Source organism: Lepidochelys olivacea (genome assembly GCF_965140295.1).
Source record: "Lepidochelys olivacea isolate rLepOli2 genome assembly, chromosome: 3".
Taxonomy (NCBI): Eukaryota; Metazoa; Chordata; order Testudines; family Cheloniidae; genus Lepidochelys; species Lepidochelys olivacea.
The window spans coordinates 119791869-119818145 of NC_140413.1; the positions used below are offsets into that span (position 1 = coordinate 119791869).

The following is a 26277-nucleotide window of genomic DNA, read 5'->3' on the forward strand; positions in this document are numbered from 1 at the left end:
AGGCTGCACAGGTTACAGCAAACTTAGTTTATATAGTAGTTAAGAAAAAGAAGTGAAGAATGGCATATCCAGCTAAAACTAGAGGGGGATTTTAGATTGGTAGAATGTAGTTATACAAATTGGAATTTAATCAACAGACCAGAGCAAACTTCCTTTCTATTGCAAAAATTGCAGTTGGATCTTTAATGAGACAAGGGGCCAGGGCTTGTTATCATCCTTCTACATGAAATAACTTTTTAAAAATACTAATGCTTTCCACCGAAGTGCAGAGAGTTCCTCACCACCCTTCTAGGTTTCAGGTGCTCTACCTTGGGAGTTAGTTCTTACTTGTACTCTATTTTTTTTTCTTCTTCTTCTTCTCTTTCAGGATTTATCCGGCTCCATTGATGACCTGCCCACTGGAACTGAAGCAACACTGAGTTCAGCAGTTAGTGCGTCAGGTTCTACAAGCAGCCAGGGAGAGCAGAGTAACCCTGCACAGTCGCCTTTCTCCCCTCATGCCTCCCCACATCTCTCTGGCATCCCAGGCGGTCCATCACCTTCCCCTGTAGGCTCTCCTGTTGGAAGCAACCAATCAAGATCTGGTCCAATTTCTCCTGCAAGTATTCCAGGTAAATTTGTTTTAAAAAATAAAATGAGTAGAAATATGATGTTTTATGTAATTTTAAAAATAATTACTTCTGTGACTTGGGCATTTGAAATTCATTCATTTTATGGAAATCTTGCATTTGTGTGGCCTTTTGTTATTAAAATACACACTTTACCAGAGATGGGTTCAAACCAAAACTTCAGATCAAACACCCCTGACCTCCAGATTCTTTGAATCTTCTGGTCTAGATCCAAAATTGTGCTTGGTATGTGTCATTATAATGGACCAGTCAAAACCTTTGGTCCAAACACTCTCAACTTTAGAGCAGTACTGTTCAGAGCTTTTCCCTTCGGCCAGTCCTTGGGTCCGTCTGTGAAAAGTCTCACACTTCTTTGAATTGTTCTGGGGCTCTTTTTCATTCTGCTTATTGGTTTTTGTTGTCTTTGTTCCCTGGAGTTATAGAGTACCATAAACCCAGGAAGGGAAAATAATTCATAGGCTGTATTATGAATACATAGTTTGTGACATCAGTGCAAACTAGTAAAGATAGTATTTTCCACCTTACAGCTGGAAGGAACAAGAAATCACTAGGATTCCATCCCACCAGTAATAGTTAAAATGATAGTGAAATGTTTACCATTCATTTTCCAGTGCCACTTGGCGTGTGGTACAAGGTGGTTCATGTAGACTAAGACTTTTATAAAGATACCTTAAATTGCCCAGAAGAACAGTTATATGCATTAATTCTAGACACATTCTAAACTGGTCCCCACCTATCTAGTATAGCAGTGGTAGGCTGTGGTCATACACTGAATCATGTGCTTTGCAACGAGGGCTCAAATCAAATGGCGTTGCTGGAAGTCCCAAATTTGTTTGAAAGAACCCAGCATTAAAATATGGGAAGTCAGTTTGTTTATATTTTGTGGACCTCCAAACAGTTATGTCTAGCTAAGTAAATCAGTGTTTTGTCTACCTAATTAATTTTTGACCAGGAAGTGGACATGGTTTTGAACGTCAGCCATCCTGTTCTGTAGAACGATTTGCCATTCCTGGAAGTGCCATCTTTCCAAGGTAGCATTTTTAGGAATGACACAAAAACCAGATAGGCTGCTCCTGGCCTAAGCAGCCTCCAAAACCAAGTTTTTCTAACTCTTTTGGTAGATGATGAACTTTTCAGACATGAACTAGAGCAGCTGCTGTCTTCCTGAATCTACAGAAAGCTGCAGTACCTTTGCTGCTGTTTACACCTTTCCAAACAACAGCTACAGAATGAAATTAACAAGACTGCAATTCAGAAGCCTTGAATAGCAGTGAAATTGACTGGAATATTGACCATTTCAGTCTTCTGCTGCTTGGGAAAGCACTGAGAAGCACCACAGGCAAGTTCTGGAGCTATTCATGGGAAAGGAGAACAGTAGAGACCCTACTCTGCCAGCAGCCAAGTATAAAGTAACGGAGGCAATCACTTCCTCTTTTTGCAGCTTTCTGGAGGCTGAGAGAAGCAGAGCAGTAGGTACCCACCACTAATAATATTAATTGGGTTCTTCTTTGAGTGATGTTTCTATGGATGCTCCTCTGTAGATGTGGCAGCACCCCCTGTGCCTAGGATCTGAGCTCTTCATCAGCAGTGCTTGTCAGACCACACATGCGCACCTCCCCCATCTCACGCCAGGAGCGGGACATATATATAGCACTGTACGGTCCAACCGCCCCGCAGTTCCTTCTTAACTGCCTTTGGTCTGGGAGGGAATCCGCAGCAGAGTCCACTTCTCCTTTTGCCCTGTTAGGTATTGCCTTAACTGTTACCTTTCAGTGCAGTTTAGTAGTTATTTCCTCCCTTTTCATTCTCTCCCGATAAAAAAACCCCCACTTATGCCTTTTTACCCTCCCTGTTAGTTTGTCCTTAGATTTTCGTTTTCCCACTTCCTGCCCTTCCAAACTGGGAATTTTTCCCCTTCAACTTTATGCCCGGATCTTCAGGGTTTAAGAGGTGTGTTTCCTGCTGGATCGCCTTCCCAGTAACGGATGGTCAACCACAGTGCATTCGCTGCCTGGGAGAGGGACACATCCCCAAAAAGTGTGCTCACTGCCAGGGCCAGAAAAGACCAGGACATTTGGTTGCTACTTCTCCTTATGGGGAAATTACTGTGTCCAGCATCGGACCCTGGCCCAGACAGTTCCCCTCTGCTAGGTTGTCTACCAACCCTCATTCGCCACACCCCTCTAAAAGATCTTCTGTTTCCCATTCTGTTGAGAAGAAACTGGCTCATCACCTTCTGAGACATCGCCCACCAGAACACCATCCCCAGTGAGGTCAGTTGCCTCGACATCCTCAGAGAGGAGACGTAGCTCCAGAGCCTGTCTGAGTACCTCCGGTACCACAGCTAAGCAAAGACCTTAACTGGGCTGAAGACCTTAACTGGGCAGACCTACAGACCGAGACACAAAACCTTGAAAAATAGTGCCAACCGTCCCAATCAGACCAATGTCGGGTATTATGGCACTGATAGTGCTATCAGCGCCGATGTCCATTTCAGCACTGAGCAAGTCCTCAGCACCAAGCAAGTTTTCCACTCTGTCTACTGGCTGCTCAGGAGAATACATCTCTCCCTCAGCACCAATACTTGTGCTGGTGCCAATAACGCCCCACCCTCCTCCCCAAGAGTACAGATACCCTAAGGACCAACTTGTCTCTTATGCGCCTGAGTCACCACTATTCAGACATGACCTCCCTCTACTTCCATCCTTCTCTCCAAACTCACACCATTCTTCCCTTTCCCCTCCAAGGACGGCAACACCCTTCCCCAGCGACATGGAGAAAGAGGAAGAGTACTCCATTCCACCCTCTTACTCAAGACAGGCTTAAAAGACTTCCTCTACTCATCCTCACTATCCACAGTCCACAACTGGACTTGGTCCCTAATACGGACCTCCATGGATTCAATGTGCCACTCCCTCAACATTGACCCTACTGGGATCCTTGGACCATGTACAGAGCACTGTTTGGGAAACCTCCCATGGAGCAAAGCCGGAAGCCTACACCTTCACCTTCTCCATTGGTCTCTCGACCACCAGAAGCTGAGCATCTACCTCTAGCAGAAGAGAAGGGAGGACACGAGGATGAAATTCTACCAGCACTCCACTTCTCTTCTTCCTCTTGCCTGATGAGGCTATCATTAGAGCCCTGCAAATCTGCGGATATCCACAGACCATTTTTGCGGATAGTGGATCAGATGCAGATACAACCACACAGGGCTCTACTCACCAGCGGCGCCTGGCCTATGGCGTCCAGCTCAGGCAGCCTGGGGGGTGCAGCGCACTCGGGGCTGGCGGCAGCAGCCAGTAGTTGGGGCTGGGTGAGAGGTCGGAGTTGGGGCTGTCCAGCACTCTCTCGCCGCGCTGCTTCCAGTCCAGCAGCTCAGTCCCCTCGGGCAGCACCAGCATTCCCACCATGGCCCCGTCCGGCAGCACTGGCCATGTTCCCGGGCCCGACCTGCCTGCTACTGCCCCAGCGCCCCACCATTCCACCCCACTGAGATGCAACACGCACTGCTGCTGCCGTGTGCCCTCACTCGCAAGTCCCCCAGAGCAGCATCTGATGCAATGCCCCTTCTCCCCAAGTCCTCCTCCATGCCGCCCCTTCTCCTCGAGATACCACCCCCATACTGCCACTTAGCCCCAGTGCCCACCCTCGCGCTGCCTCTTCCCTGCAAGACCCCACACGCCCACTCGCTCCCTTCACCCCCCACCTCCATTGCTAGCCCTTGTGAGCTGGCTTGCTGCTGTGGATGCAGATACAGGTAAAAGATGGCTAGCAGATTGTGGGTTGGATTGTAAGTTGATCCTGGCGGATTGGATGCGGATCCACATTTTTGTATCCGTGTAGGGCTCTAGCTATCATGCCTCAACCCCCTACTGCAGCTGACAATGTCAAACATTTTCACAGGATTGCAGACTCCCTCCAGACTCCTTTGGAGGGGGTGAAAGATCAACAACATAAGCAACTTGACATCTTGCACACATCCTCCTCCTCCAAAATAGCCTCCCTGCCAATGAGGCCTTCTTGATCCCGCCAAAGTTCTCTGGCAGACCCCAGCGTCCATCCCCCGACCTGCAAGAAGGTGGACAAAAAATATTATGTTCCAACAAAGGACTTGCAATTTCTTTTTTCTCACCCCACCCCAAATTCCATGGGCTTCAATGCCGTGCAAGAAAAAGGATGCCAGTACCAATCTCAACCCACACATCATGACAGAGACTAGAAGTGATTGGATCTATTTGGAGGCAAGGCTTATTCGTCTGCTATGCTCCTATTCTGAATATCCAGTTATGAGGTAAGTACAATTAAGTCAACTATTCTAAAATATAGGAACTCTGCCATGACCTTCCTGATGATAAAAAAGACCCCAGGCGCTCATATCCAAAAGACGCTTCTTGGCCCCTTATAGCTTTACGAGCCTCTTTGGACTCCAGGCATACCACTTCCCATTCCATCGCACCTGCTGTAGTCATGAGACGGGTGTCATGGCTCCACCTCTCCAAGGTACAAACTACTGTCAAAGACCTATCCTTTGAGGGCCCCAGATTATTTACTGAGCGTACGGATGAATCCCTAAACTCCCTTAAGGATTCCCGAGCAACTCACTGCTCTCTTGGCACTTACACAGTAGTGCCAAAGAGATGAAGAGAGCAGTGTCCTGGGAAATACCAACTTCTCCCACGATCCTGACCACCACAATACACTCCCTAGCAGCAATACAATATTCAGCATCATCGACAGAAGCCCCCTACCAAACGCAGGCATGTGACAACTCAAGGGGCTACCTCCCATGCACCATCAACCAAACAACAATTTTGAAGGTGTGGTTTGGGTCCTGAGAAGCCTCCCCCTGTTCCAGTCACATCAGTCATTTCTAACATCCCACCAGTTTAGCAACCGCTTAGCCCCCTTTTTTCCATCATGGTGGCTGATTACCTCAGACAAGTAGGTTCTAGAGAACATCAGAGAAGGATACTCCATCTCTTTCCTATCTATCCCGCCCCACCACCTTCCCTCTTCAACAACACTTCTCACCAACCCATCCCACAAGAAGAAATAAATTGTTTTCTGCAACTGGCAGCCATAGAACTGGTCCCATCCCAGCACAGAGGGAAGGGTTTACTCCCATTATTTTCTGGTCCAAAAGAAATCTGGCAGGTGGAGACCAATCCTGGACCTTTAAAACCTAAACAAGTTCATCAAACTGCAGTGCTTCAGGCTGGTTACTCCACCATTATCCCAGCATTGGAGCAGAGGGACTGATTTTCAGCCCTTGACCTCCAAGATGTGTATTTTCTTCTCACAATACATCCTGCCCACAGATGTTTTTTCTGGTTCATCATGGGGACCAACCATTATCAGTATAAGGTACTAGCCTTCAGACTGTCGACAGCCCCTTGTGTGTTCTCCAAAGTCCTTGCGGTAGTCACTGCCTACCTACGCAAAGAGGGCATCATCATCTTTCCATACTTGGATGACTGTCTCCTCAGGGCCCATCCGAAACCAATGCTCTTTGCGTCGTCCGAATGACAATGGACCTTTTCTCAAGCCTTGGCCTTTGTGTAAACCTGGAAAAAACTACACTGACTCCAGTGCAACACCTATGTTTATGGAGGCAAAATTAGATGCCATACAAATCTGAGCCTTCCTCCCAGCTCAAAGATTTTGTGACTATCATCAATCTTGTATCCATGGTGAGAATCTGCCCCCAAATCTCAGCCAGGCATGTCTCCTGCTACTTGGCCACGGGCAGTGGCCACACTTGTGGGAAAGTATGCACGGTTACTCATGTGACATCTTCAGGCATGGCTACAGATAGTCTGTGTACCTCACAGAAACAGCCTACACAATCTCCTATCCATGCCTCTGACAGTCAAGGACTTTCTACTCTGGTGGATATAGCCCCACAATCTCTGTGTCAGAGTTCCTTTCCTTCATTCAGCGCCGTCCATGATTCTAACAACCGACGCCTCCTTAATTGATTGAGGAGCACACCTTCACACTCATACAGTGCAGGGCAGATGGTCCTTAACTGAGTCCACCCTGCACATCAACCTCCTGGAGCTACGAGCAGTCCACAATGCCTGCCGATACTTTCTCCCACTGATCGTACATTGCACCATCAGAGTCATGATGGACAATATCGCCTGCATGTTCTACATCAACAGGCAGGGCGGAGCAAGGTCCCACTCTGTGCTCGGAGGCACTGAAATTATGGAAATGTTGAATACAACATGGCATTACCATCTCAACTGCATACTTCTCTGGACACCAGAACACCACTGTGGACTCACTGAGCAGCAGATTTTCCCATGATCATGAGTGGGAACTAGATACGTGAGCCCTTCAGCACATCTTCAACTGCTGGAGATTCCCACACATAGACCTCTTTGCCACACCAGAGCACTCCCGCTGCCCTCAATTAGAGCTCTTATGGCATACCCCCCTGTACACAACTTTTCTTTAGGACAAGTTATGCTATGTCCACATCTCACGTTTTTACCCAAGGTGCCATCCTCTTTCCATCTCAGTCAACCTATCCATCTTCCCTGCTTCTTTCTAAAGCCACACAGCAACCAACAGGAGTCAACATTGCACACTTTGGATGTCAGATGACCACTCATTTTCTGTCTGCACAGAATTAAACCTTTCCAAAAATCTTATTCTTCTCAATTGCTGAAAGATCGAGAGGTGCGGCTATCTCTAAGCAACTCCTTTCCAAGTGGATCTCGCAGTGTACACTTCTGTCCTACCAACTATACAATCTACAGCCTTCTCGGAACTAGAGCACATTCCACCTGCTCGCTCTCCACCTCAATCGCCTTTCTCAATAATATCCTGATTGCTGATATTTGCAAAGCAGCCACATGAGCATCAGCAGACACTTTTAGTCATCACTATGCCATTACTCAGCCCGCCATAGCAGAACACTACTACAACACACTGTCCTGTCATCTGCAGTAAATACCGCTCTGAAGTCCCAGCCTTCCAATTGGGGGCACTGCTTCCTAGTCACCCACACTGGAGCACCCATAGGGGCATCACTTGAAGAAGAAGAAAAGGTTACTCACCCTGTGCAGTAACTGTGGTTCTTCGAGATGTGTCCCCCCCCTGGGTGCTCGACTACCTGCCCTCCTCCCCTCTGCTTCAGAGCTGAAACATAGGCTCTGCAGCAGAGAAGGAACTGGGGGGCAATCGGACCTCACAACGTTATATATACGTCCCGCTCATGGCCTGAGTCGGGCGTGAGATGGGGGAGGTGCGTGTGTGCAATCTGACAGGCACTGCTGCAGGGGGCGCTGCCGCACCAACAGTAAAGCACCCATAGAGACACACATCTCAAAGAAGGTCAGTTAGTGCACAGGGTGAGTAACCTCTTATGGGGTAGAGGCCAGGAGTCAGGAGAAGACAGATGCTTTGCTTTTCCAGCAGCCAAGGGGGATAGCTGGTTGTAGGATTTGATTTATCAGACACCTACTAACCAAAGGTTGCTATGGAGGATGGATACCCTAGCTAGAGTCCAGGGACAGGACCCTAGTAGAAATCCAAGTGCTCTCTGCTTTCCCAGTAGGTTGGGGGTAGTGGGTGTTTAATCCTCTGGCTAAGAGCTGCTAAGTTTTTCACGCCACATAAATAAGACTGTTCTTGTCTTCTTCCTCTTTCACCCCACCTGGAATTGCCATCTGGTGTGCCATTGCCGGTTGTCTAATATCTTCCATTCAGCCCAATTACAGCCATGATGCCTTGGAAAAAAAGTAATAGGGAGCTTGTCTGTATTTCTGTGACCTGTGATGCTCAGGCTTCAGTGTTTTTGAAGCAAATATTCTTTAGCGTGCTCCCTCTCTTTAATATTTTCTTTTTGTTGTTATTTTTCACTCCTTCCTCACCCTACCCTTGTTTGTTCTGACCTCACTTCTCTCCTGTTGCCTCCTGCAGTGTCTTGCTACAACCTCTCCATGTGACATAGATTGGCTCTTTCCATCATTTTCTCTCCAGCAAGTCATTGTAAAAAGAGCAGCTGTTGTGTTGCTGATAGCTATGAGGGCGAAAGCCAAAATGTTGCAGGGGGGTCTTGCTGGGAAGGCCATTAAAAGAAAGGTGTTGCTTTCCCAGAGTTTGCTGGAAGAGAAGCTACTTTTTCCCCATCCCTCCTTTGTTGAAATAAAATCAACAACTAATGGAACATCAAAAGGGCAAACAAGCAGCCCACTATTAAACCTCCCAAATGGCTAATTCCGTTCCATTGCCTGTTTAAACTGTTTCTCCACCTTTCTGAAAATTTGCCATCCCATATTGCTTTCTGTCACACGTTGTGAATTTCATGAGAATGGACCGGCACAGGCAGCCCTGACATTGGCACATCCCTAAATCAGTGGGCATTTCCTTTCTGTACTCTTTGAAAAGCTGGACGGATATTTCTTATGGTAAGTGGCACACATATCTGCTGGCTTTGTTTCCATCCATACTATTAGAATATAGCAGGGAGATTAACCATGGAGGGCAGAAAAATCAGCTTGGATTTTTTTAAAATCAAAAGTGCATAGTTTTCCAAAACCTGTATCACGTCTCTCTCAGCTACACTTATTATATAGAGCCCATTTTTTGCTCTTCAGTGATTAAAAACAGGCCAATTTAAGATGCTGTTCTATATTTTTATTTCTGTAATATAGACCATTATTTTACTTAACAGAAATAAAGTTCTCTTTCTTTTGTAGCTTTTCCAGAACTAGGTTAACTGATTTAAAAACAAACAAACATAAAATGTGATGCTCTGCGCTGGGTTTAGGTTTTGCACTGTACCTAATTCAACCCTAACCCAGTAGTGGAAGCTGACACAGCATAACATCAAAATGTGCTGCCGTTGCCAGAAGATATAGTGGATGTTAATTTCACTTTTCTTGCCTCCTGCACCAGCCCTTTCAGTTTACTAACAAAGCAAAAATGTAAATAAGCTAAACAGTTTTGGTTTGGGGTTTTTGTTGTTGTTTTTTTTTGGGGTTGGGGGGGGTGTTTCAAATTTTTATTTCATTGACCAAAGGCTTTCATCAGCTTTTTCTTCTCTGCAGTGTAAGCAGCAACTGTGTTTAAATATTAAGAAGGGCAAGAGAACTGTGGGAGATTGCTGATAGGCCAGGAAGCTGTTAACTTTTTAGTGTCTGGGCAGATTTCATGAGTTAAACAACATTATTTTTGAAACCCTCTGCAAAGAGGTTTACTCCGTTCGACACACTTTGACATTTTTGACGCTAATTCTTCATGCATTGTGGATGTTGTGTTTAGAAATATCTAAGGGCTTGTCCACCCAGAAATTTAGTGCATGGCAAGCTGCAATGTAAATCTACAGTGCAGCAGCCTGCTGTGCACTAAGTGGCTATGTGGACCCTGCTACTGGACACTAACTGTTCTATAGTCCACTTTTGCCCACTGCTGTTACACTCAGGCTTGTTGCTTGTCGAGTCTCCATGTAGAAAAGTGCTAAGGGGAAAACAGTGGCTTTTGACGTTGGGTGTTTTCATTTTATCTCTCAGCATTTTTGTCATATGAAGGAAAACCAGCTGTTTATCAATAGACAACATTGCTACACAGCACGTTAGCACAGAAAGTGAAGAACAATATTATCTTTATTCAGTTTTAGAGAAGGATTGCAACAAGCTAAACTGGAATTTGGTTGGGATATTGGGTTTAACACTCCTAGGCTATGTCTTCATTGCAAAAAAGGTGGTGTTTGTTTTTTATTGAGAAATATAGTGTTGACCTTGCCTAGTTAGTCATGGTAAAAGCTATAGTGCCTTGTCTACACTAGGGGCTTGTCTACACATAGAGTTATTCAGGAGTAGGTATTCCTGAATAACACCAAGTGTGGACACTCTTATTCCAGAATAAGAGTGCCTTGTTTTGGTTTAGCTTAATCCACTTCGAAAGATCTTTAATGACCTTATTAAATGATCTTTAAAGATCTTTGATGACCTTATTACTGACTCAGGTGGTCAGTATCTGAGTATTATATCCCAAGCTGTGTAGCCATTCTTCTACTCACAGAGTACACTAGTTCCAGAGAATGGGTATTTCCCACTGTGTAATCAACACCACTTCATGAGTTTTTACCTGGAGGTCTTCCATATGTGTACTGATCAGGCCCAAGTGTACTTAACTTCTAAGACCTGACAGAATTACAGTACAGGGTGATACGGCTGCAGGCATGAAAGAGGGAAGTGTGATGGGGTGTCTGTGAAGTGTTGTGGTTGGAAATCCAGCCCAGCCTCCTAATTTGGTATACAGACTAGTTAATATGTGGGCAGATTAGAAGGATTAATTAGTGGAGCAAGGAAAAAATGATTAAGGGTTGTCTATCATAGGCTAAAATGAGGTTTCAGAGTGAGAATCGGAGCAGGAATGGTAGTCTCTTTCATGTCTGGCTAAAAAGTAAGGCCTGTGAAATAAAGTATTTCTACAAGCATGACTGGACTAAGACAAGTTGATTGGAAATGTCTTCTTTTAAACTACACTTCAGAAAATCTCAGACTTCCTTCCCCAATGAGCCAAACTCTGTGGTCCTTACTTAGGAGGGAAAAATAACTTGCTTTACTACCCACAGTTACTAGTGTATTAAAGCATTTGTTGTTTCAGCAAAATTATTTTAGAGAGATGAGTACCATATGAGCTGAATTTGTGAACCTTCATTTTTTCCAATAAGTTTACAGGTGCCTAGTAGTACCATTGCAAGACAAGACGGGGGTAATTTCCCTTTAAAATGGACATGGTCTTCCTGCCTAGACAAAGATTATTTTAACACATCCATCAATATTTCCCTCTTGGCTTCTCCGGAGGCAAAACTCCTGCAACAAGTGTTGCAAGGAAGATGCATGCTGTTTATTGGCAAGCAGACCAGAAAAAAAACAGAACACAAAATGCCATTGACATAGCCATGTTTTTAATCACCAGCAGTGCACAAAATATCTATTCAGCAGTTTTACAAACCTACAATGCTTGCAAGGCTGTGGATTTCCCTTACAAATGAAATATTAGAATGTTCCACATAGCAGTAGTTTTAAAGCCCTTTTCCAATGATTCTTAACAATATTTAAAACTTTTATACTGCAATCCACTTTCTTTTGAGAAGGGGAGAAGGAATAGGCAATTTGTAGGTACTCTATCAGAACTGGCTCCTTGCTTGCAGTCTTATCAGAGAGGTCAAGGAACTATTCTCATTTCTGGAGGTGGTCTCTCCAGATCAGAGCTGAGGCACAGTGGCAAGGAAGAAGCATTAGGGAAACTTACACTGCTACTACAGCCCATGTTGTGCTTTGTTGAGGACAGAGAGCTTCAGTTTCCAGGACTGTCAGTCTGGTACTTTTCAGCATCACTAAATTAAGTTGAAAATGAAGAAACAACCAGCTAACCAGAAAAAATAATTATTTAAAACAGTCTTACTGCTTTTTTAAAGTTTTCTCTGTTGCTTAACATACCATATGTGTCAGTCCACCTGAATCTTTGGTGACAAGGGTGTGGAAACCCAATTAAAGTCTTTGAATAAGTTTCTAGTACATGCATTTTGGTTCACATACAAAGTTCAAATATACCTACTGAAGCTACCAAAAATATGAAAATCATTCATGTCATGTCTTGCGGCTATGCACTGCATGCTGAGGTCGACCACAGGGCAAATACAGTTTGCTTCTAATTTTAGCATTTACTGTTTGTGTTCCTTGATTGTTACGTGTTGCTTCCAACCCACTGATGCCTTCACCAAGGAACACGTATAGTGCCTGTGCTTACCTTACGGGAAATTGAATTTTTATGTTCTTATGTGGCTACATTTAGTTCCTTTCTTCCATTTCATGTATTGCCACAATAAAAGATAGGTGTGGATGTCACAAATGGAAAGGCTTCCTTTACTCTCCCTGGTGCTTTGCATTATTGAGTAATGATTGATGGGTTTACAGGGAAAGTCAGTCCACTCTCACTTTGTCAATTAATTGTTGTTGTTGTTGTTGGCAATTGAACATATTACACTGATAAAGCTTTCCATAAATCTACTACAAGGTATATTTTGTTTTCTGGAGTAGAGTGGTTTGTCGGTGCCTACTTTCCATGTAGGGTGGATATCACTACTCCTCCTTGAAATGGTCCAGTTTGGGGTTGTTCTGTAATTACCATCAGTATCAACTTCAGGAAGGTATTGTGTGTCCTTACTTGGAGCAAGGTATCAGAACAAAAGCCTGGAAGCCTTGTGAGTTAAATTTAGGCCAAATAATAAAATGGGATTTGTCCAGCAAAGAAATTGTTTCCACTATGCACTCGCCCCTCCAATTTCAGTCATGGCTAGTATTTTTGAGAAATGAATTTTAAATAAGAAATATCTTCTTCTTCTTTGTAACAATATGTGTGTGGACTGAGCTGTTGCTTCGCAATATATGTGTGGAGCGTTAACAGTTCTGTTCCATAGTCAGATATGGAACTCAGATATCAGACATGGTTTTTAAAAACTAAATAGACAATAAACCCACTCTGATGGTGAGATTTTATGTTCATTTCCTCATCCCCAGATAGCTCAAATTATTGTGATGTGTTGATTGATTATAGCAGTTAAGTTTCTTGGTAATCAGTTTCATCACTTATTCTCAATTCAGATTTGCACCTTTGATTTCTCTTCCACAACAGTGTGATGTGGGTTGTCGTTGACTAATGAAGAACAGAATTGGTTTCGGCATGAGACAAACGGAATGCCGACACCAATCCCAAAATGCATTAATCTTTAATAATCCACATCTGTATGTTTATAAATGATATAACCAGGGGTTGCTAATGTTGATACGTCCCCTTCCAAACAGAAACTGACATAGAAGTTCGTATTTGCAAACTACATTAAAGGCATATGGTTGAATGTTCTGTGTGTGACCTTGCAGAGGGTACTAAAATGATGAAAGTTTTAAGTTGATTAAAAATACATGAAGCATTACTAGGCTCTAGCACTAGTCTTTTGTGTTTTCCATTGTTGGGCAAGTTTAAATATGGCATGATAGATCCTGTCTCAAGGAAAGTCAGATTCGTAAAATGCTGTTTGGAACCTGCTTTGCCTTTGGAGGCTTTTACTCATATAATATCCTAGATTTGCTTTTTTTCCCTTCCTGGGGGCTTTCTTTTTTCCTGTTGAACACAAGTGTGTACTATGTTGAGATGCTCATGTTATTCACGATAAACACTTGTGCAGCTTCATCCTCATGGGGGTGGGTGGGATTAATTATTGGTCTTACCTTTTTTCTAACAAAGTATCTATTAATTACAGGCAGTGGAAGTTGCAAAGTTAGAGTAGAGCACAGAACAGCAGCACACACGTAAACTGCTTCAATGCTGCAGATCAGCACTGTTCCAATTTCCACCTGCTTGCCAGAACTTGAAAAAGGAGAGATGGTGAGAAAAAATGAGGGAAGAAGGAAGAGCCTGTGGAACAGTGGGAATATCTTAAATTTAGCAAATGATGCCACTTCACTTATCGCTGGCCACCCGTGCTGTCCCCGAAGTGTAAACAAGAACATGTCCTGGATAGTCTTCATCTATACTTAGGGGTCAGCAACATATGTTGTCAGCTGTTGATTTGCAGTTATTCCCAAGTGTAGACGGGTGCTGCAAGAGGAAATGTAGTGGGGAGTCTAAGAACATTTTTTATCCTATCTTTGGTGTCCCACATGATTTTCACATTGAAGATGTTGTGAATTTCCAAAGATTATAGGTGAACTACCAATATATGCCTTTGGTTATGTTAAAATTGTGATGTAGTCAGTTTTTATTGGGAAGCAAGTCCTATGAATTCACGCCTTCCCTTAGAACTTGCGTTAACTTCCTAAATTAAATTCTTAATGTATTTTAAGGTTTCATTTTAGAAAATAGAAAATTTGAATGTAATATAAGGAGGCAAGACAACTTCCCTAACTATTGTTAAAAGCTTACAAATTGGATGAATTGCAAATTAAAAATTTTGTTAATTGAAATATAGAAAGCAATTAAAAACACATTTGTTTTCACTAGCTGGAACACATAGTTTACCATAGTTAAAAAAGGTGTAAAGTAATGTATCAACTATTCCTACCGGGCTAGCCCTTACTCTGCTTTGACTCACATAAATCTCACTGAAATCACAGGTGAACAGGACAGAGGAAGAACTGCAGTAAGGATTTGACTCATACATTAAACAGATATGTACATGTATTTTGCTGTATCACTTGTGAAGTGCCTGTTCATTATGCATTATTTTCTCTCTTGTGGGTTATTCAGGAAAATATAATTTAGCAAATACAATAATAATAATTTAAAATCACTGTAGAGGTGTGATAAAGTGTGTTGGACAGGCTGGTTTCTTTGTGCCCTTTGTGCCCCTCCGCCCCCACCCCCAAACTTGCACAATTGCGTTGGATGTTTTTGGGGCACAGAGAGAAAAACCTGTGAAGGGGGTTTTTGCTGGGGAGGCTCCAATGAGAGCTTTTGAAAAAAGTCAGTGGCTTGGCTTTGAAAAGGCCTGTCTAGTGTGGAGCAGTGCTTGAGTGGAAAAAAGGGAGCAAGCGCCTCATCTAATCTTTCTCCTGGGGACCTAGGTGGACAAATTGGCAGCCCTGTTCACAGCCTTTCTTTTCCCCCCTTCCCTTTGTACCCTAAGAACGGCTAATCGGATCCATGCTGCTGCAACTGTGGTTAGTTATTACCAGAATAAAAGCAGATTTCTTCAAAAGAACGGATAGGGGGAAACGACTGTACAAAATTGCAAGGTTGTTAGAATCTTAAATGCACAGCAGTCAACTCCCCCCCCCCCCCCATTCTGAATTATACGATGAATACAGTCTTTCATCTGTCACTGTGCACATTTCTTCAGAAGGCAGCCAAATATTAAGCTTCTCATACAACACAAAAAATAAAGACGTTCGAAAGAGGCAAAACATTGGGGAGGAGGAAGAATAAGAAAAGAAGAAATCAGGTTTTGTTTTTATTAATTTGGGTCTGGTGAGAGAAATATGAGCTTCCCTGCTCAATTCAGTTCCTGCTCCTCCGTCCCCCAGCCACCATCTCTGAGTGCAAGGATTAGAAAAGACTTAACTAGTTGCTCTCCTGAGCTGTATGATTCTGGACTGGCCTCCAGCAGAAATATTGCACGCTGTGGTAGCTCCCCAGTTTAATGGAGATTGTGCATTAAATGAGCAAAGATGAAAGTGGAAGGAAATAGACCCCTAAAATGAAACTTCTCTGTATCTCAATTACAAATCTCAAGTAGGTGTTATGGGGGATAGACAATGATTCCTAGGTTTAGGTTAACTTTAATATTTTCTGTTATAAAAAAAACCTTGCGACCTTCTTTTGAATTGCTCTGGTACCCCCATGGTTTGCAACAGGACTTTGAAATTTGGCAGTAGGATAATCCTTGGGCAGAAAGATGCTTTTTGGTGGCCTCATGAAAATCCATTCAGATTTGGCCGAGTTGTGAGCTGTTGAAAGTTGCCATTGGCTATCTGTATTTCACACAGCTCAGCTTGCTTAGGGGTTGTTGCCAAAAACTCTCAAATTCCCTGAATCGTGCATTGCAGTGGTGTCTCACTTCAGCAATCTATACCCAGAGCAGGACCTCTAGATGGGACACAGACAAAATGGATCCTTCTGCTGCCGCTTTACCCCAGGGACGTCCGCTCTGCCTAAGGGAACATCCCCTGCACTGGCATGCCTGCTTAGGAGTCTGTGCGTGCTTAGACTCCCTGTTTCTACTAAGAAGTGCTAATAATTCTTTGCCCTTTTCAAATCTGCATCTCCAATATGGCAGACCCAAGTTTCAGCCACACACTACAGTGATGAGCACTGCAGAAAAATCCGTGTGGTATTTAATAATTCCATAGGCAGGGCAGCGTTTGCAGGGTGTGCAGTAAATTAGAATTTGGGGCAACACACTGAGTGGTGGAGGATAAAAAGAAATGTTGAATAGCTCCCTCATTCATTGAGCACCACCCATTCTGTGCACTGAATGAGACAAGGGGTTCTGTGGGACAAACAGCATATGCTCATGAATTAGAGACTGTATCATAATACTTGTGCATAAGAGAGGGGGGCAGAATTAAGGTTACACAGGCAGTTTTAATTCTGATATTTCCTGGCTTTTGAGTGCTTGACTTCTCAACCTAAGGAGCGTTCTTTAACACAGAAGTGGTTTTGGTTGATTGGTTTGTGGTTCAGTTTGGTTTTGTTTGTTCGTTTTTGCTTTGTTTTTTGTAATATAATGTAGTGTTTATATTATGGTAGCACTCAGAGGTTCCAATCAGGATCAGGGCTCCATTATTCTGGGCGCTGTGAAAACATGAAAAAAAGACACAGTTCTGCCTTGAAACTCTTACAATTTAAGAACTAGACATTGTTATGAACAGTAAAATAATTCTTACTAGTTGTTGTTTTTACGTGATTTGTGAGAGTTAATATACATTAGAGAAACCTGTGGCTTTGATACAGTATTTAAAGGGCTAATGTGGGAGATTCAGGGCCAGATCCACTGATATCCTGTGTCTGCTTTGCATTGCTCTTGTAACTCAAAATAGCTATAAACCTGGCTTAAACAGCTGGGTAAACTGAGTTTACGGCTACTTTGCATTGCTATACCAGCACAGATTAGTCAGATGTCAACCTGGCCCTCAGAATTCTAGTTAGCCTGCAGTTACAATGTCAAGAGGTGTGAGGGCCCCGGCTTTATTCTAGTCAGACAGAATGAGAACTGGCAGCAGGAGCAAAGAACTGAGATGTGGAAAGTAGAAAAATGATAATATAGCAGTGTCTTCACAGCAGCACGGCTGTAACTATAGCTAATATTTCAATTATAAAAATGCATTTTAAGGGGTAAAATATGTGATTTTTTTCACCCTGGGGTCGTGTGCAGGAATAAAAAATTGAGGCTTTTGGAGGGGCCCCGGGGCTCGCTATCTCCTCCGCAGCCCCGGGGCCAGAGGAGCTTGCTCTCCCCGCACATGGCCCCAGGGCAGCTCACCCTGCCTCCTCCACTACCCTAGGGCAACTTGCTCTGCCCCGCCACCACAGAGCTGGAGACGTTCTGTGCCCCTGCTGTGTACTGGAGGTCCATGCCCCTGCTTGCCCCCCTCCTCCCGTGTACGCCCCTTTTTCACCTCTAAATGTGGGGAGAGTTCTTAATCAAGATTCAGATTTTCTTAATAGTTATTTTTATTTGGTTTTGGTTTTGTTTATAGAAAAGAGGGTTGTTATATATGCTAGCCATAGATTCCTCCCTTGTTGACCACAATACCATGTCTTTTGTACGCTCATCCTTATGATACTGCTAGAAATCTTTATCATCTGAGTGTGCAAGACAATTCAAATTCTCTGGCTGCTTGTAAACGTAAAACAAGGGAACCACTTTGGCACAATGGGCTGCAGTTAAAGCACTCTGCTGTTTGCTCCAGCTAATGAGGAGCAAACAAATCCAGCCTGGGCACATTGTAACAACTTGCCTTCCAAATGTGCCAAGTGACTTCTCTTAAGCAATTCAGTCACTGAAGATTATGAATAACCATTTTTTTACATTATGTACACGATAAGAGAACCTGGGACACATATAAACTAAAAATGGATTTTACAGAAAGTGTATTAATGAAAAATAGTTTATAAGTTTTGTTAATACGGCAGGAAGCTTAGTTACCTAGAATAGGTAAAGGGAGAAAATAACCCTTCTTTTTGGGTGAGTGTGGGATCTGGACACAGAGGGAGAGTGAGTACAAACCACATGTCAAGGCTTCCTTTCTTGCACAATCAGGCCCTTAGAATACATCTTCCTCTCTGAGGTCAAGTCCATTTGCGCCCCTCTTCCACTACCTCTGAGGGCTAATTTAAAATTACATCACTAAAGCCCCTGTTCAGGAAAGAAGCCCTATTTAGGAAAGCACTTAAGCACATGCTCAACTTTAAACAAGTTAGCACTTAAACACTTTGCTGCATTGGTTCCAAAGAGCACAATCCTTTGAGACATTGAGTGCCTCCTGCATTCCCATTATATCAGTGGGCATTCAGGGCACTCAGAATCTCACAGAATGTGTGTGGCAGAGGGTAGTTTTGGGTCCTAGTTCCCTGTAATGCTTTCTTCCCTGTTCTGGCTCAAAGGCCTTCTCTTTCTTGCTGTATGTTGGCTCCAAGGAATTTACACTGCTTTGTTAACTGCAGTTTTAACTGCTCCCATCTTGATACAATCTTCTCTTTAGTACTTTTTCAGTTTAAGTGGTATGTCCCAACTCTCTTCAGTCCAGCTCTCTGAAAGATGCAATTTAACCCTTTCTGCCTGCCTCTGTTTCAAACCTTCATACAAAATATTTAAGGGTTTAACCTAGCATATTTTTATATGCAGAAAAATCATAGTCTGTCATTATATTATTAACCATTTAAAATGCTTTCTCCTCTTTCTCTCTCTCTAATTTTTTCTAATAAAAGGTTAATTTTTAAAAATACTACAGTCTGATAGGCAATTATAACATAATGTGGGCTCCCCCTTTTGGTATTTTAACAACAAAGTTGAAAAGATTGTTATCTAAATTTTAAAAGCTTCTATTGTGTATGCACCAGTAGTTTCATAAAGGTTTTTATAGGCACTGCATTCCACACCAAGTATAATATACAGTAGTATGTCAAGTACACAGTGCTGCTGATTTGAATGGCACTCCAGCTACCAAGATTTACATGTGACAGTCTGACTGTACGAAATCTACGGAAATGGAATGGTATGTCATTGCCAAGTATTTTAACACACATTACTCTATTTGCTGTGATTTTGCATAATAAAAATGCTGTACAACATACACAGTAGTGTTTATCCTGCATAAATTCTGGCAGATGGAATATCTCATCAGTGTAGCAACAGCGCTAGACAAAATCATGGGAAAAGGTCAGCTCTGTTTAAAAGTTCCATTTGTATTGCACTGGGTCAAAATAGTTTGTCAGTGAAAAAAAATGTTCTTTTTCTTTCAAATAACTACAGTAATGTACGAAAACACTTGTTTGCATTCTTTTCAGTTTTCTTTCCAAATTTAAATAAAAAAATCAGTTAATACAGACTTAAAAGTACTGTTGCTTCTAACAGGGGAGTGGGGAGGGAAGGTTTGTGCCCATTCTTGCTTCTTTTTGACATATTGTCTGAAGGCCAGAAAGGGTGGCTCGGTTGGTAGGTTATTTTAATAACAGTTACGTCTTTCTTTTGATTGTTTTTTACCTTAGAAATATCTGGAATGTCTGGTCTTCCCTAGCTGTGCTGAAAAACTTTTTGGCATCTCAAAAATGCATAGTAGGAATTTTATAAGCTTCACATTGAAGATTTGGTGGGACTTGAATTCATAACAAAGGCCCGCTTCTTCAACACACAGTCCACACAGGTAGACCTGCTGTGACTGCACAGAGCCCCATTAAGTGCAGCATTTGCTTACCCATTGGACATTGCACAATCAGGCCAATGAAATTTTTCTCCATAGTGTTTTAGTTAAATGGATATGAAATAAACAGTAAAGCCCAGAGTTTTAACCGATTTTAATACAAATCAGTTCTCAATTAATTACACTTTACTTCCTAGGGTATTAGATTGTAAACTCTTTGCAGCAGGGGCCATCTTTTTTGTTCTGTGTTTGTACAGCCCCTAGCACAATGGGATCCCACTCCACAACTGGGGCTCCTAGGTGCCACCAATACACAAATAGTAATAAAAACAATGATGAAAGAAAGAAAAAGGATAAACCTTTTTAAAGAAACAAACAACCTTGCAGGTCATCTTTATATATTCGAAAGAAACTCTTTTTCCCTCGTGGGTCACGTTTAAGGGTTAAATGGCGATTGTAGCATTTTGTAGTCTTTTGATTTTCAACATGTGAATAATCTACAGCAGCACCAGCTGAGCTAATCTTTCTTCAAGGCTCGCAGTGTTGAACTGCTTGTTGTTTATAGAAATAATTTTCTCTTGTGACGTAGCCAGATTTTGTTAGAAAGCTTTTATTAAATAAGGGGGAGATTTCCAAAGTACCCCCTTTGTAAATAAATAAATACTTATGCAAATGGTTACAGGTGCCCATCATTTTATTTGAGAAACTCCTGACTTCACATTTCTAGAGGATGCAGATGAAACTGATTTCTGTAGTGCCTAATTTACATACGCTCGGTTCTAAAGTTTGATTTCGCCAGTGCTGTGCTTGCATGAGCGTATATGCAGGGTACGATTCTTGCTTGACAATTGACGTTATTATCAGTGTTAAAAATTAGAGAGTTAGAAAGATTTTACCAGCTCATCGTAACTGGATGCAAAATAAACTACACAGCATAGATCTTCTATTTGATTTTTAACAGCTCCCAAAGGAATTTCTATCCCTGACCCTAAAGGAATTCTCATCTTGGGGCTGTACAATGCAACCAGCAGTACCCCTGGCTCTTTTAGTAACTTATAAAGTCATAGATGGTTTTGATAAAACATGTTTTAGGTTTACTTGAAATATTCTGTCTGATAGCAGTGCCTCAGGCATACACAGTTGTCAAGGTTCCTCCCCCACTCTGAACTCTAGGGTACAGATGTGGGGACCTGCATGAAAAACCTCCTAAGCTTATCTTTACCAGCTTAGGTCAAAACTTCCCCAAGGTACAAAATATTACCCCCGTTATCCTTAGACTGGCCGCTACCACCACCAAACTAATACTGGTTACTGGGGAAGAGCTGTTTGGACGCGTCCTTCCCCCCAAAATACTTCCCAAAACCTTGCACCCCACTTCCTGGACAAGGTTTGGTAAAAAGCCTCACCAATTTGCCTAGGTGACTACAGACCCAGACCCTTGGATCTTAAGAACAATGAACAATCCTCCCAACACTTGCACCCCCCCTTTCCTGGGAAATGTTGGATAAAAAGCCTCACCAATTTGCATAGGTGACCACAAACCCAAACCCTTGGATCTGAGAACAATGAAAAAGCATTCAGTGTTTTACAAGAAGACTTTTAATAAAAAATAGAAGTAAATAAAAATAAAGAAATCCCCCCTGTAAAATCAGGATGGTAGATATCTTACAGGGTAATTAGATTCAAAAACATAGAGAACCCCTCTAGGCAAAACCTTAAGTTACAAAAAAGATACACAGACAGAAATAGTTATTCTATTCAGCACAATTCTTTTCTCAGCCATTTAAAGAAATCATAATCTAACACATACCTAGCTAGATTACTTACTAAAAGTTCTAAGACTCCATTCCTGTTCTGTCCCTGGCCAAGACGACTACAGACAGACACACAAACCCTTTGTTTCTCTCCCTCCTCCCAGCTTTTGAAAGTATCTTGTCTCCTCATTGGTCATTTTGGTCAGGTGCCAGCGAGGTTACCTTTAGCTTCTTAACCCTTTACAGGTGAGAGGAGCTTTCCCCTGGCCAGGAGGGATTTCAAAGGGGTTTACCCTTCCCTTTATATTTATGACACGCCCCCCAAATCTCAGCTAGGGTGAAACACTGGCTGGGATTTCTTCCTGGAGCTCTAGGAAAACAGAGTTAATAAGACACATGCATCTCTAAATATACTACCAAGTACATAAAGACTAACAATATTTTCCACATCTCAAGGACGATTTTAACCAGTTGATTCTGGGAAACTTTCACGGGAGAGTGCATCAGCCACTTTGTTAGAAGCTCCTGAGATGTGTTGGATGTCGAAATCAAAATCTTGGAGAGCTAAACTCCACCGAAGAAGTTTTCTGTTAGTTTCTTTGGCGGTGTGAAGCCACTTTAGTGCAGCATGGTCGGTTTGCAGGTGGAAACGCCGTCCCCAAACATATGGGCGTAGCTTTTCCAGAGCGTAGACAATGGCATAACATTCTTTTTCAGTGACTGACCAGTTGCTTTCCCTCTCAGACAGTTTTTTTCTGAGAAACACTACAGGGTGGAATTCTTGATCAGGTCCTTTCTGCATTAAAACTGCTCCCACACCACGCTCGGATGCATCTGTGGTTACTAGGAACGGTTTGTCAAAGTCTGGGGCCCTTAGTATAGGGTCAGACATGAGTGTCGCTTTAAGCTTGTTAAAGGCCTTCTGACACTTTCCGGTCCACTGAACAGCATTTGGCTGTTTCTTTTTGGTTAGGTCTGTCAGTGGGGCAGCGATTTGGCTGTAGTGCGGTACAAATCGTCTGTAATAACCGGCCAAGCCTAAGAAGGATTGAACCTGTTTCTTTGACTTTGGGACAGGCCACTTTTGGATAGCATCCACTTTGGCCTGTAGGGGGCTGATAGTTCCTTGACCCACCTGGTGTCCAAGGTAAGTCACTCTGTTTAGGCCTATTTGACACTTCTTAGCCTTAACAGTTAGTCCTGCCTCCCTTATGCGCTCAAGGACTTTTTGTAGATGTTCCAGGTGGTCTGCCCAGGAATCCGAAAATATGGCCACATCGTCAAGGTAGGCGACTGCATATTCTCCTAATCCCGCTAGGAGACCATCTACAAGTCTTTGGAAAGTGGCGGGTGCATTTCGCAGCCCGAAAGGGAGTACATTAAATTCATACAGCCCGAGATGTGTGATGAAGGCTGACCTTTCCTTGGCAGATTCATCTAGCGGTACCTGCCAGTACCCCTTGGTTAAGTCCAAGGTAGAGATGAACTGGGCCCTTCCCAGTTTCTCTAATAGTTCATCTGTGCGTGGCATGGGATAGTTGTCTGGGCGAGTTACAGCATTTAGCTTACGGTAGTCCACGCAAAAACGTATTTCCCCATCTGGTTTGGGAACTAGAACCACTGGAGATGCCCATGCACTTTCAGAGGGGCGGATTACACCCATCTGTAACATATCCTGGATCTCCCGTTCTATAGCAGTTTTAGCTTGAGGAGACACCCGGTAAGGTTGGACCCTAATTGGGTGAGCATTACCTGTGTCAATGGAGTGGTATGCCCGTCCAGTCAGTCCTGGGGTGGCTGAGAACGTTGGCGCGTAGCTAGTGCACAGCTCCTGGATCTGCTGTCGCTGCATACGCCCAAGGGTCATGGAGAGGTTCACCTCTTCCACACCACCAGCACATTTCCCTTCGTAATGGACACCTTCAGGCCACTCAGCGTCGTCTCCTCCCTGGGCTGTAAACTGACAAACCTTTAATTCTCTGGAATAAAAGGGCTTTAGAGAATTAATATGATACACCTTAGGCTTTCGGTTGGAGGTGGGGAATGCTATGAGATAATTAACAGCTCCCAGGCGCTCCTGGACCACGAATGGCCCTTCCCACGATGCTTCCATTTTATGGGCCTGGAGCGCCTTTAAGACCATGACCTGGTCTCCTACTTTGAAGGAACGCTCTCTGGCATGTTTATCATACCAGGCTTTTTGCTCTTTTTGAGCATCCTGTAAGTTTTCTCTAGCAAGGGCTAAAGAGGTTCGGAGGGTGTTTTGTAGGTTGGTTACAAAGTCCAGAATGTTAGTTCCTGGAGAAGGTGTAAATCCCTCCCATTGCTGCTTCACCAACTGCAATGGCCCCTTAACCTCACGGCCATATACAAGTTCAAATGGGGAAAACCCTAAACTGGGATGTGGTACAGCTCTGTAGGCAAAGAGCAACTGCTGCAATACTAGGTCCCAATCATTGGAGTGCTCATTTACGAATTTACGTATCATGGCCCCCAAAGTTCCATTAAACTTCTCCACCATGCCATTTGTTTGATGATGGTAAGGAGTGGCAACCAAGTGATTTACCCCATGAGCTTCCCAAAGGTTTGTCATAGTTCCTGCCAGGAAATTAGTCCCTGCATCTGTGAGGATGTCGGAGGGCCAACCTACCCTGGCAAAAATGTCTGCTAGTGCCTGGCACACACTTTTAGCCCTGGTGTTGCTTAGAGCTACTGCTTCCGGCCATCGGGTGGCAAAATCCATGAAAGTCAGTATGTACTGCTTTCCTCTGGGTGTCTTTTTCGGAAAAGGACCCAGAATATCCACAGCTACTCGCTGAAATGGAACTTCAATGATGGGGAGTGGCTGGAGAGGAGCTTTGACCTGGTCTTGGGATTTTCCCACTCTTTGGCACACCTCACAAGACTGGACATAGGTAGAAACATCCTTGCCCATTCCCTCCCAGTGGAATGACCCCCCCAAACGGTCTTTGGTCCTGTTCACCCCAGCATGGCCACTAGGGTGATCATGGGCTAAGCTCAAGAGCTTGGCCCGGTATTTAGTTGGAACTACCAACTCTCTCTGAGGATGCCAGTCTTCCTGGTGTCCCCCAGAAAGAGTTTCCTTGTATAAAAGTCCTCTTTCTACAACAAACCTGGATCGATTAGAAGAGCTGAGAGGCGGTGGGTTGCTCCGTGCCGCCGTCCAAGCTCTCTGGAGGCTTTCATCTGCTTCCTGTTCGGTCTGGAACTGTTCCCTTGATGCTGGAGACATCAGTTCCTCATGGGATTGTGGACCTAGGCTTGGTCCCTCTGGAAGCGATATAGGGGATGGAGCTGTTTCTGTTGACTGTGAACCGCTCTCCGCTGGTGCACTATGTTGGGATTCAGGCTCCGGCTGAGCCTCTTGTGTAGGGTTATCGGCTGCTGCCAGTTCAGGTTCGGTGGGGCCCTCTGGTGTTGAGGTTGCAAGTACTGGATTCAGTGCTGACACGGGGTCTGGTGTTGGTTGTTTGGCTGGTTCCGGTTCTGGGACTGGTTCCGTCTGGGTCTCTGGGACTGGATCCACTACTGCTGTTGCAGACATTGGCCTGGGGTCCAGGTCCATCACCTCTGACTGGGTCCTGATAGAAGTTTCCGGAACAGAGCTAGGCCTCACGGCTTGTTTAGCCTGGTTGCGGGTGACCATTCCCACCCTCTTGGCCTGCTTCACATGATTGGCCAAGTCTTCCCCCAACAGCATGGGGATGGGATAATCATCATAGACTGCAAAAGTCCACATTCCTGACCAGCCCTTGTACTGGACAGGCAACTTGGCTGTAGGCAAATTGAAAGAGTTGGACTTGAAGGGTTGAATCGTCACTTGGATCTCTGGGTTGATTAAATGGGGGTCCACTAAGGAAGCATGGATAGCTGACACTTGTGCTCCGGTGTCCCTCCACGCGGTGACCTTCTTCCCACCCACACTCACAGTTTCCCTCCGCTCCAAGGGTATCTGGGAGGTATCTGGGCCTGTGGACCTCTGGTGTGATTCCGGTGCAATGAACTGTAATCTGTTGGGGTTCTTGGGGCAGTTGGCCTTTACATGCCCCAGCTCGTTACACTTAAAACATCGTCCAGCTGACGGGTCACTGGGGCGAGGAGGGTTGCTGGAGAACGGGGTGGTGGGACGATAAGGGGTCTGGAGGGTTCTTTGGGAGGTAGGTGGGGCTTTGGGCGGCCCCCGGTAATAGGGTGTGGTCTGGGGTGGTCCCTTCTGGTCTCCGCTCCAACTGCGACCAGTTTTCTTCTTCTCTGTCACCTCCACCCATCTGGCTCCAATCTCTCCTGCCTCAATTACAGTTTTGGGTTTCCCATCTAGGATGTATCTTTCTATTTCCTCAGGAACACCCTCTAAGAATTGTTCCATTTGCATTAGGAAGGGCAAATTTACTGGAGATTCAACACTTGCTCCTGATATCCAGGCATCCCAATGTTTTACAATGTGGTAGGCATGTCGGGTAAATGACATGTCTGGTTTCCACCTTAGGG

General features: G+C 43.9%; 1 protein-coding gene across 13 annotated transcripts in view; it reads left to right on the top strand.

Moving 5' to 3' along the window:
* ARID1B (AT-rich interaction domain 1B) overlaps positions 1-26277 on the top strand; it is a 415499-nt gene that overhangs the window by 279408 nt on the left and 109814 nt on the right. For all 13 annotated transcript variants that reach the window (XM_084622879.1, XM_084622882.1, XM_084622874.1 and 10 more), the window contains one exon: positions 368-611. In XM_084622879.1, the coding sequence (XP_084479005.1) occupies positions 368-611 (244 nt within the window). The remainder of the gene's footprint in view (positions 1-367; positions 612-26277) is intronic.